The sequence below is a fragment of the Oryx dammah genome, unplaced genomic scaffold, assembly GCF_014754425.2.
Source record: "Oryx dammah isolate SB20612 unplaced genomic scaffold, SCBI_Odam_1.1 HiC_scaffold_8, whole genome shotgun sequence".
Taxonomy (NCBI): Eukaryota; Metazoa; Chordata; class Mammalia; order Artiodactyla; family Bovidae; genus Oryx; species Oryx dammah.
Genome location: NW_024070192.1, coordinates 19,377,319 through 19,389,434, shown reverse-complemented (window position 1 = coordinate 19,389,434; position 12,116 = coordinate 19,377,319). Strand labels below are relative to the sequence as shown.

General features: G+C 46.5%; 1 protein-coding gene across 1 annotated transcript; it reads right to left on the bottom strand.

The window, feature by feature from the left end:
* Nucleotides 1-1,587: 1,587 nt before the first annotated feature.
* On the bottom strand, nucleotides 1,588-10,714 carry AARSD1 (alanyl-tRNA synthetase domain containing 1). Its single transcript, XM_040245321.1, has 12 exons — nucleotides 10,461-10,714; nucleotides 10,194-10,325; nucleotides 8,386-8,545; nucleotides 6,625-6,682; nucleotides 6,087-6,243; nucleotides 5,874-5,990; nucleotides 5,522-5,652; nucleotides 5,128-5,194; nucleotides 4,859-4,950; nucleotides 4,374-4,428; nucleotides 3,212-3,306; nucleotides 1,588-1,926 (listed from the first exon to the last, which is right to left on the bottom strand). Exons 1-12 carry the CDS (start codon nucleotides 10,497-10,499, stop codon nucleotides 1,791-1,793), a joined length of 1,239 nt encoding a protein of 412 aa, XP_040101255.1. The 5' UTR covers nucleotides 10,500-10,714; the 3' UTR covers nucleotides 1,588-1,790.
* Nucleotides 10,715-12,116: the final 1,402 nt, after the last annotated feature.

The following is a 12,116-nucleotide window of genomic DNA, read 5'->3' as shown; positions in this document are numbered from 1 at the left end:
TCCACACAGTGCTTTTTAAAACACTTCTGGCTATGCTGGATCTTCACTGCTACATTCAGGCTTTACCTGGTCGCAGTCAGTGGGCTTCTCATTGTATTGGCTTCTCTTATTGCAGAGCATGGGCTCGAGTGCATGGCTGAGAAGTTGTGCTCACAGGCTTAGTTGCTCCTTGGCATGTAGAATCTTCCCGAACCAGGGATCAAACCTGTGTGCCCTGCGTTGGCAGGTGGATTCTTAACCACTGGACCACCAGGGAAGTCTCACAAAGTGCTTTCTTGAGCATGTACTGCCATGTTACCAGTGAGAAAAGGGAAGGTTGAAAAGGTAAGGTAACTTTCCTAAGTGAGTAAATGACAGAATCAGATTTTTTTTAGTTGTATTCTTAAATTGTGAACTAACCCCATGGAATAAAACATAAATGCAGGCCACAATGCAAAATTATTTAGCAAAGTGAAGTGTAAATCAGTCAGTCAAGTGTGACTCTGACTATATTGTCCATGTAATTCTCCAGGCCACAATACTGGACGGGTAGCCTTTCCCGTCTCCAGGGGATCTTCCCAACCAACCCAGGGACTGAAGCCAGGTCTCCTGCATTGCAGGTAGATTCTTTACCAGCTGAGCCACCATTAATAAGCAAAAGCCTATGTAAATGCCACCCAAGTCAAAAAGCAAAATGTTGGCAGCATTCAAGAAACCACTCTTCCACCCACCCCCGCCTTGGGTCTCTGCTCTGTCCTGCTTCACTCCCTCCCCAGAGGTAAAAAATGCTGTCCTGACTTTAATCAATTTCTTGCTTTTCTCTATCGTTTAACCACCTGTAGGTGCACAAAGCCAGCATTTCTACTCAGGTCTGTGAAAATCCAAAGTCTATGCTCTTAACATCAAGATAATGCTTCAATAATGATCCTTAAAGTCTTAGAGCCTTAAAGTCTCATTTGTCTCATATTAATAATGACCCCAGCTTTCTCTTGGTTAGTTTTGCCTCGTACCTCTTTCTATCCTTTTCCTACCTCAGTAGCAGACTTAGAACATCTTTCTACAAATATTTTTGTGGACTCTTAACCTATTTACAGTCATTGATAGTTTTTAATTCTGAAACAAAAGACTAGGAAAAAAGTAAGAGAAAACAAGGAGATGGGAGTCTAAGTCCTAAACCAAGCCTCCAGCCTGACTCATATCTCCGTGGGCAGCTGCATTTCTATACAAGGAAAGACTGCAGCTGGATTTAAATAAATTCATACAGTTCATCAACATAACATTCACGGGTAGGGTATGCCTAACAGGAGCCAAATAATAAAGCGTTTTAAGACTCACAGACTCAACCGACTTGTAGTTGCCACGGGGGCGGAGGGAGTCGGAGGATTGGGAGGTTGGGATTAGCAGATGCAAACTATTATATATAGAACGGATAAAGAGCAAGGTCCTACTATGTAGCATAGAGAACTATATTCACTGTCCTGTGACAAACCGTAATAGAAAAGACTATGAAAAAGAATGTATACTTTGTGTAATTGAATCACTCTGCTATATAGCAGAAATTAACACAACACTGAAAATCAACTATACTTGAATAAAATTTAAAAAAAAAAAAAAAGGAAGAAAGCTGTTTATTCACAAAGATACTGACTGCATAAGCACACTGGAACACACTGCATAAATTCGTCACTTATCATATAAATATACATGGTACCACAATCATTTCAAGTCAAACTATTTTATTGTCCAAGAAACTCCTTCTGTGGTCTCAGGAGGCCCGCTGTCCACAGAGGACCAGTGAGGTACCTGAGTCCTCACTCCTCCGTGCTCTGCGTACTGACGTAGTCCTGGAGAAGTGCCTGCACCTCTGCCCGCCGGCTCATCTTGGTGGCCTTGCCCTGAAAGCGGCCTTTCTTCCCAGCTCCCTTGCCTTCCAGCACCTCAGCCACCCTGGGGAGCAGAGAGACAGTCAAGGGCGTCTCTGAGGGAAAAGTCATGGGAAAAACAAGGCTAGCCCCGAAGCTTTCCTCATGGGCTGAGGGGGGAGGGAGAGAAAAAGTAGAAGGCTTCTAGAAATAGTTGTACAGGGGCACAAAGATACACGTACCATGTTGATTTCAAGAGTGAATAACTAGAAACAACAGAAGTGCCTAGAAATGGGCTAAATTATGGCAACCTCCAGGGAGCAGGGCAAGCATAATCAGGGGTAAAGAGCTGTAGACACGAAGGCCTGTGGGAACAGCAGTGAGTGAAGCAAATGGGGCTGAGTGAGAAGGGAGGGCCTGCGGCACTGGCTGAGCCTATGGTGTCTGAAGAGGCGGCCGGCGCTTACTTCCTCACAGACGCTACCCTGCAGGCATGTGGACACAGAAATGCCAGAGCATGCCCTTTCCCACCCCCACCATTTTTGAAAAAAGCTAGAACTCTATACATTTTTAAGTAAAAATCTAATTTTAAAAGGTAGCAATTAATTTTGAAAATTTAAAATAGTACACAGGCCAAACCAGTCTATCTGGTAGGCCTCATCTGGCTGTCAGGAGACACATAGGCCTCATCTGGCCATCTGTCAGGAACCTCTGCTCTAAACACTTCTGTTTTCCTTTAATGTTTTACAATGAACATGTATTTATCAGAGCCAATCAAGGACTTCAAAAACCCTAAATGCCACAAAGAATATGACATACTCCACCTCCATAGCTAATTTAAAATAAGAAAATACAAAAAATAAAAGTCCAACACAATTCTAATTTTTCTATAATAACTACATCAATGCCTTTTTTGATTCAGTGTCAAAATCCTAATTTCTTCCCCAAAGTTTGTCTGTGCCTCTATTTTGTGGATGCCTTAAGCACCTATTTCATCTGCCTAGGGAGAATCCAAAACCTATATTCACGAATCACTTACAAATCTCAATTTCTAAAAGAAAAAACACCAAGTACATTAGATTTGGAGACAAAAAGGCCTGGGCTTGAGTCTCAGTTCTCTCACTTTAACAGTGAGATCTGAGGCACAGGACGTGCTGTCCCTCATATAGAAAAGTGGTGATGAAATGACGGAAAAGTGGTGATGGGAATGATGGTGGTGATCATTATTTCTGCTCAGCCAACCTCACACGGCTGTAATGTGATCAACGTAAGATGCAGATGCAGTGGCCCTTTGCATTCACCAAGGGCTGTGTTAGCAGGTTAGGCTTACAGGCTCTCCCACCCGCACACAGCTGTCCACAGAAAATTACCTGGGCCCCAGGGTCTCCACGGCCTCAGCTGGTCCTGCCAGTAAGAAGAGTCCAGCACCTTTCTCATCGCCCACAGTTAAGAAGAGGAGGGTCTCCTAGGATGGAAGACAAGATCAGCCCTGATACTTAACGACATGCAGCCAAACCCCTCTAAACTGCACTCTTTTCAGCCTCAAGAACACATTTTTATCATATTGCAATATATATATCAACACACTGTACATCTTAGACAATATGATACGTCGATTGTACTTTAAAGAAAAACAGCTTTTCCCCCTAAACCACAAGTGATGTTCCTGATGAATGATAAGACAGCCCCTTCATTCTGGGGCCCATAAGGGACAAGAAACTTTGACAGTGGCTTTAGGAACTCAGGTTGAACATTAAGTAGGGGCAGAAGGCTGCTGACCATGATTAAGGATAAAATGCCTTTCATGATCTGACTCCTGCCAACCTCTGGAGCCTGGCCACCCCACTGCCCTCCTACACTGTGCCTGCCACTGCCTAAACCTCCGTGTTTCCCTCAGCCTGGCCGCCCTGGCTCCTGTGTCTGCCGACTCCTAAGCAGTCTTCTAGGCCCCTGCCCTGAGGCCTCCTCAGCCTGACAGAGAATGTACTCCTCTCACTCTAGCATCGACCACCCTAAATTACAAACATCAGCATACATAGCTATCGTCCCAAATAAAAGTGAGCTCCTTGAGAATCTGTACTCTTTACACAGAATTATGAGAGATGTACACACTGCTTAGCCAAGAGTGAATATTTCAAAGAGTATTTTTGGAGTAAAGGCAAAAGAGAGACCTGGACAGTCAGGACCGGGAGGAACGCCTGCCTGAGGCAAAGGTAAACAGAAGGGATGGCCTTCTAAGGACCAAGCCAAGCCCCATATTTCTGAAATCAGGCCCTTGGCACACATAAATATGGGTCGTATGGAGGAATTACAGTTCTGATAAAAGGAGCTCCAAAGCTGATAAATGTCACAGTCCCAGAAAGGTCAATACCACTGACCAAGTCTGACACGTAAAACAGAGCCTGGCTCATGGTTAGTGTTGAGGATATGTCACTGAATGAATTTCTGTTTCCTATTCTTCACATGTTCATGAGGAAGATACCTTGTAAAGTCTCCAACTAGGGTGAACAGAGAACCTCACGCTCCTCTTACCTCTGACCCAATCTCATTGGCGATGATATTCATGAACTCAGAATCGCCGTCCTTCCTAAAACAAAGGGCACAGACGTGAGACTCAGGCTGCAAATGGGGCTGGGAAATTGCAGGAAGCCCAGCTCCTCCTACTGGCCTCCCCGCTGCCTTTCCTGCAAAGTGCCAAAAAAAGAGGGCAAACGGAGGGCCAGCCCGACGTCCTTCTCGGCCTGAGCACGTTACAATAAGCTTTGCTTTACGTTGTTTCTACTTCCCTTAAACAGGATCTGGGTAAGTGGAGAATTGTTAGATGGTGAAGGATCTGAGGCAAAGTGCTAAGAAAGTTACAGGGAGGATGTTTGTATCAAACCCAGGAAACCTGGAAGGTAAAACATTACTCAGGGTCTTCTCAGTCTTGAAATACCACGGGGGTGACCCGCCTCCCACTCCTGCACACTGCAGGGAAGAGGCTGAGCCCAAAGCCCAGCACCCCCGGCCTGTCTCACCTGTGTAATGTGATCACACCTCCCCAGTCTGGGCTGCTCCTAAGGCTGTGGGCAATGTGCACAGCCAGGTCTCTGAGCAGATTCAAGTTGTTCTGAAATGGATGCTGTCAGTCAGTCATCCGGCGGGGAAAGGGTAACCAGAGGGAGCACTGTCTCCTCCCCTGGCCCCTCACTCCTGACACACTGCACATCCAGTCAGGTGAGGGGCTGAGTCTGGGAGCCTGTTCAGGCAGAGCCCACGCCCTTTCCACCCTCCATGGATAAATCACCTTCTGCAGGAGCTTGCTGGAGTTCTGCAGCTTCTTCACTGCTTCCACGTGGTCCTCTGCTCCACACCTGCCAGAGAAAGGTTCGTGGAGGCCTCCCCAGTTTCCCAACTGCTTCTGGTGTTGGGCATAAATCAACAATGCCCCTCTCGATGGTGTGTCTCCCTCCAGATGGGACCCGGGGACATTTCGAGGGGGCCTCAGGAGGTTGCGGGAAAAGGATATAAAGGAAGAAACCACTCTGTGTGCATCTGGCTAACTACCCAAAGCGCTGCAGCATTTATGACTGCATCTCACCTCCCAGAGGTAAGAGTATTCTGTCTCCTGTACGGGTGGGCAGGCTACACTCTGGCTGCCCACGAGCTGAGAGTCGAGCCTGGGAAAGGGGCGTACGTACTTCAGCAGAGCTGTGAGCGCCTTCTCAATGCCATGACTCCTCTCCATCCACTTCAGCACCCGGTTCCCAGCCAGGAAGATCAGGTTGGTTTTGTTCTTTTTCCCCTTCTCAGTGCCCAGAATTTTAATGACCTACATGAGGCAAGAACGTAACATACACACATATACATGGATAAGCCATAGCGGTGCTGGAGGGTAAAAGAGACCAAGATCTCCCCAAACAGCTCAGGAGCAATAATGGAGTGACTTCACTCAGGACCCCTTGGGTGTCCCCTCCGTCACTCCCAGCCCTGCTGTGATTCCCCCACCCGACACCCTCTCTCCCATCCATTCAAGAGCCCTTTCTCACCTACCTGAAGGTCACTGAGATTGCTCACATGGGTCCCGCAACACATATTGGAATCAACGTTCTGGATGGTAACAACTCGAATAGGCCCAGCGTGATCATCCGGTAAACCCCGGCCCCTCACCTGGAATGCAAGGAGAGGAGGAGGGCTGTCTGAATTTTGATGAGGAGCCCTCGGGTGGGCACTCTCCAGAAGCCACCCCGCTGGCTCTCCCCTCACCTGCTCCACCTCTGGATCATCCAGGCTCAGTTCTCGCACGTTCACTGGCAGCCGATCTCGGATCTTTTCATTGACACTCCGCTCGATGGCAGCTACTTGCTCTGCAGTCACAGAGGGGCTGTCCAGTTCAATGACACTCCGGAGTCGCCCCAACTCCCTGCCAGAAGTAGAGTGGTCACAGGATGCTGATGGGGACGATGAACAGTATAAGGAAGATTATAGTGTACAGAGCATGTTCATATAAATGCTGTTATTGAATCCTCACAAAAATGTCACAAGGCAGGGACTGTCACTTCCATTTTACAGGTGAGGGGGTTAATACTAAGGAACATGATCAAGGATTCACCCTCTAGGTCACTGGGCTCCAAATTCTATGTTCACTCCTAAGCAAAGGCAGATGTTTCTCAGGGGGAAACACAAAGTCATCCACCACCCCATCTTCACGGGGACCAGGTGAGCACAGCAGATTTTATCTTCCTGCCCCTAACCCATGAGAAGCTGGCAGTCAGGGACCCATGGCGGACAGTCCCCTGCTCACCATGATGTTGTCTTCAGCCCAAAAAGATCATCAGCAACTGCGGTGATGAGATGCTGCCCTGAACAGAGAGAGGAGACAGGAGAAGAGTAAGGAGCCCAGGCAGTCACACAATCCCCATGTCAATGTCATCCCAGAAATTCTGCTGAAGACCTGCTGGGCATTGGGTAATACTCTCGAGAGATACTTTATTGAAAATCCTCAGGAGAATTCTGCAAGCTTTATGACGCCATTTCATGAATGAAGAAATCGAGGCCTAGAGAGATCAAATAAATGACTTGCCAAGGGAAGGTACTTCGTCAGAGGCAGGATTTGAACTCAAGTTCTCATTGAGCCACATCCATTCATTTGACAAAAGGAAAATTTTTTAGGCATTTTTTTGGTTTTGTTTTGAATTTTTGTTTTTTCCTGGCCTCACGCCACAACTTACAAGATCTCTCAGTTCCCCAACCAGGAACTGAACCTGGGTCACAGCCGTAAACCTGGAACCCTCACCAGTAGGCCACCAGGGAACTCCCCATATGACAGAAATTTATCAAGTGCCTACACATACAAGGAACAGAGCTTAGTACTAGAGATATGGTGCTATCCCTGATCGATGACAGTGAGGAGGAGGAACAAAAGCAAGAGGAAGAGAAAGGCTAACTATGAAAGCAAAGGGAATAAGACAGCCAAAGGCTTTGAAGGAGGAAACGAGCAGGGTATACTGAAGAAATCAAGAGAAGGCCAGGATGCAGAGCACGGGAAGCAGGGGCACTGGATGAGGCTGGAGTAGATAAGCACCAGCCCAGGCTGCTCTTACAGCCCATGACAAGATGTTTGGCTTTAGCATGAGATACAGGCAGCCTTTGAAAAGCTTGAAAGCTGGAAGCGGCTTGATCGGATTTTCAGTTTTAAATTATTCTGGCTGCTCTATGGAGAATGGGCTGCAAAGTAGCAAGACTGAATGTGGGGAGAGTAGCCAAAAAGCTACTACAGAGGGCGGGGGAGAGATGGCAAGAGGTGGGACAAGGACAATGGTGTTGACAGTGGAAGTGGGCAGAGAAGTATTGAGAAAGTAAACTGACAGGACGCAGACTGACTGGCTATCCCTAAAGAGGGGTCTGAACAGACTCCAAGGATTCAAGCAACTGGGTAGATGCTAATACCATGCACTAAACACAGAGAAGGCAAACGAAAAACCAGATCTGGGGCAGGGGGTGGCTTTTTAATTCCATTTTGGACATTTTGAGTATAAGAAGGCTGAGACATATCCAGTGGGCATTAGTAACTTAAATCCAGCAGTTATTCTAATACTTTAACTGCTCATTTTGGAGGTTTCTTTTTTTTGGCTGTGCTTGGTTTTTGTCGCTCTGCATGTGCTTTCTCTAGTTGTCATGAGCAGGGGCTACTTCCCTGTTGTGGTGCCCAGGCTTATTCACTGCGTCAGCTTCTCCTGTCACAAAGCATAGGATCTCAAGAATGTGAGCTTCAGCAGTTTCAGCACATGGGCTCAGTAGCTGTGGCGCACGTGGAATCTTCCTGGACCAGGGATTGAACCTATTTCCCCTGCACTGGCAGGCATTCTTAACTACTGAACGACGAGGGAAGTCCTGCTCATTTTGTGTTTATAACATTTATCACATCTTGCCAGAATCCTGATTCTGAATATGTCTGTCTCTTCTAAAAGGTTAACTCCTGGAGAACCCACACCATATCTCAATCATCTTGACATTTCCAAATAGCAACTGCCCCTGCTAGAGGTGTCCCATCCCACCCATCTACCTGAATGCTGCTGCATGTGGTCAAACCTCCGTTCCCAGTCCACCCGGACTTGAACCTCAGTCCCAGGGGTCAGGGGCGTCTGGGTGAAATGATCAGCCTGGGTGCCCCGGCGAGTCACTCTCAGCACAGAGATGTCATTGATTGTACCACGGTCATCAGGCTGCGTAAAGAAGTAAAATAATCAGTGGTGGCAGGCAGGGCTCACCTAACTCCTGGAATCAAAGACTCTCCAGGGCAAGTACGTGAGAAACACACCCAGAATTTGAGATTCCCTAAGGGAGAAAGGCAACGCCAAGTGAGGTGGTCCACTTTGTTCCAGGAGGGGACTGTCTCTGTCCTCTTCACTCTGAACACCTGTATATTTTGGTCTTCAGAACAGAATAACAGAGTTAAACATTGTAACTATACCAAGGAAACTTTTAGTAAAACCCAAAGAACTTAATCCTCACTCTCATTGCTTGGTTTAGATTCTTTTCTTTCAACAGTTTCTAAAATGATCAGAATTTTTCTCCCTCCTTCCATTCTATCTTCTTCACTGCTACTAGGATTAAACTATAAAAATATGAAGTATTACAAAATACAACTGCTTACAAGACACTGTGCCTGCCCAAGAATACAATGTAAATAAGGCATGGTCCCTCATGCAAATGAAGAGTCTGGAAAAGATACAGACATGCCAACAGACAATTGCAAAATGACCTGTAGCCTGCTATAGTTCAAAAAAGTACATTGCTCTAGAGAAGCTCAAAGGAAAGGGACCTAACAATCTTGGGAAATCAGGGAAGACTTCCTGGAAGAGGTGGTATATAAAATGAGACCCACTATGGATACCAGATGTCACAGGTTTTTCTTTAGCAGATAAGAAAACCTCTATGCTGGGCAGTTTACTGAGTACGTTCTCTCACATAATTTCTTTGCCTAAGTACTTCCATAGCTCACCACAGCTTCCTGAATGAAGTCCACACACCTTAACACACTCTTCAAGGTCCTCTGAAATGGCCCCCACTTAGCTTTCCAAAGCTATCTCCAGCCTGTCATCAACACGTACCATAAGCTCCAACTATATGGGACTATTTGAAGTTAACCAGACTTGTCAGATTCTTTCAGGCTTCCCTGCCTTCGACTGTGCTACTCTGCTGGGAAAGCCTCTCCCACAGTGCCCACCTTTGAGGTGAGTATCCTCCCTTCTCAAGTTCTCACTGGATCTTGTCCCTACCCCATCACAGTACTGGTAAGTCTGCCCTCTCTTGTGCTGCTTCAGAGGAAACTTTTTCCTCTGTGCTAAACATGCTAATGGAATTCCGACCTCAGGTCCTTTGCACTTATTCTCCCTCCCTGGAAATACTTCCCCTCCCCCGCCAGCACCACCAGATGACAGGAACGGCTTATGCCCCACTTCCCTTAGTTCTTGACTAAAATAACTTGTCCCCTACCTAGGAGATCATCCCATCACTCTCTTTCCCTCAAACTTTAGTTTTCTTCATAGAACTTATCAGAGCTGGTATACTATTTATCTAGTAACCGTTTGGTCTGTTTCCTCCAACAAATACACTATGTAGGCAGAAACACTTTCTCGTTCAACTTTTATCCTCAGAGCCTGGAACAGTACCAAGGAGGGTATGTTAGGGCTGGATAAGTATCCGTTGATAAGTATCTGTTGAGTGAACAAATGAGCTGAATTGAGCTAATTTCCAGCTGTATTCATTACAGCTGAGACACAGACAAAAGACACTTCCCATTGGGTGAGAAAGGAATTGAGGGCTTCCTGGAAGGGAAGGGAGGGGAGGGGAGCGAGATGGGCCTGGTACCTGTCCCCCGCCCTCGGGGAAAAGCAGCGTGTCTTCCAGTACCACTTGGAAACCGCTCAGCACTTCCTTCTTGCCGTTGCTTCCTTCGGTGTGCAGCTCCGCGGGACGGCAGGAGACCACGGTGGTGGTGAACTGGGTGGAGAGGGATGCGAAAGTAAGCCCCGACCCCAACCCTCAGCGCACCGGACTGAATCCAGCTCGGTGCCCCCTCGCCCCGCACCGCCGCACCCGCTCGGAGCAACAGGTTTCCCGCCCCGCTGGCCGCACCTCTCTGGCGTAGCTGTCCCGCTGACACCGAAACGCCATCGCTGCTGTCTCCCAGGACGCGGGGATGCGCGCTCACCAAAACGCCCGGCGGCGGACGGAGAGCAGAGCGGGACAATCTTCACTCCGGACGCGTCTCTGCGCAGGCGCAGCAAGGCAAAGAACGGGATGCGGTTTGGACAAATTTATATAAAACGCGACTTGCAGGCGCTCGGAATTGTTTAGTGACAGTTTGTGAAAAGGACCAGGAAAAAAAAAAAAAGACAAAACTGCGGTCTGAACTTGTCGAAGCACTTCGTTTGGCCCCTTTGGACCTCAGGGAGGGACATAATTCGGACCGGCAGAAGGCCGGTCGATAGAAACGTGGATGGTACTGGTTTGAGAATACCCACAGCAGCGCCGCCCAATGGAATTATAATGCAAGCCACATATATTCATATTTTTATTTAAATGACCATATCTAAATTTTTTCATCATGTAATGAGTATTTTAAAATAAGAGTTTCTCCCCCACCCCGTACAAAATTTTCGAAACCTGATGTGTATTTTACACTTTTACAGCACTTCTCAGTTGGGGCTATCAATATTTCAAGTACTCAGTAACCATGTGTGACCATTGCTACCTGATTGGACAGTGCAGATAAAGAGATTAAAAGAAGTTAAACTGCAATCAGTGTCTTAAAACGTTAAACGAGTTAAAAGTTTAGATTAACTTTCTTTCTGCTGTTTTGCTGCTAAGTGCTCAGTCGTGTCGGACTCTAGGACCCCATGGATTGTAGCCCACCAGGATCCTCTGTCCATGGGATTTTTCCAGGCAGGAATACTGGAAAGGATTGCCATTTCCTCCTCCAGGTTCTGTTCTTTTAAATTAACTAATAAAAAGCTCGAAGTCTCCAGATGCTTCAGAATTGAGGATTTTCCTGATTTTAGGCAGTAATGCAGACCATACCTATATGTTACCTAAGGTGTTCCATTTGGAACTCTGGAGCAACCCCCTGTGATCAAATGTATGAATATTTATACTGAGAAATAAATACACTAAACCGAATAAACACACTATAAATAGCCTAACATTATTTTAGGTCATATTTTGATGCCAGATGAGTTTTGTTGTTTTTTTTAACTCATATTTTAGAACTTTTCAGTTTTCAGAATTGTAGGCGAAGAGAGATATGCTGTACAAGTTCAGGTCCCAGCTTTGCCACTTACTGTAACCTGTTTGAGCACTATTAAGAAAAGACTTAATTATTTTATAAGGTTGATAAGAAGTTCAAATAAGATATAAAGTTTACTTAGATAATATATAACTACTGTGCTTAGTCACTCAGTTGTGTCTAACTCTTGCAACCCCATGGGCTGTAGCCTGCTAGACGCCTCTGTCCATGGGATTTCTGAGGCAAGAATACTGGAGTGGGTTGCCATCTCCTTCTCTAGTGGATCTTCCCACCCAGGAATCGAAGCCAGGTCTTGTGAATTGCAGGCAGATTCTTTACTGAGGGAGGTTCTAAAAAGAAACATTAGTCACTAATGAACAATAAGCGATCTAGTAATTTAAAGCAAATGAAACCAAGGAATTCCCTGGTGGTCTAGTGGTTAGGATTCTGCACTTTCATTGCTGAAGGCCTGGGTTCAATCCCTGGTCTGAGTACTAAGATCCTGC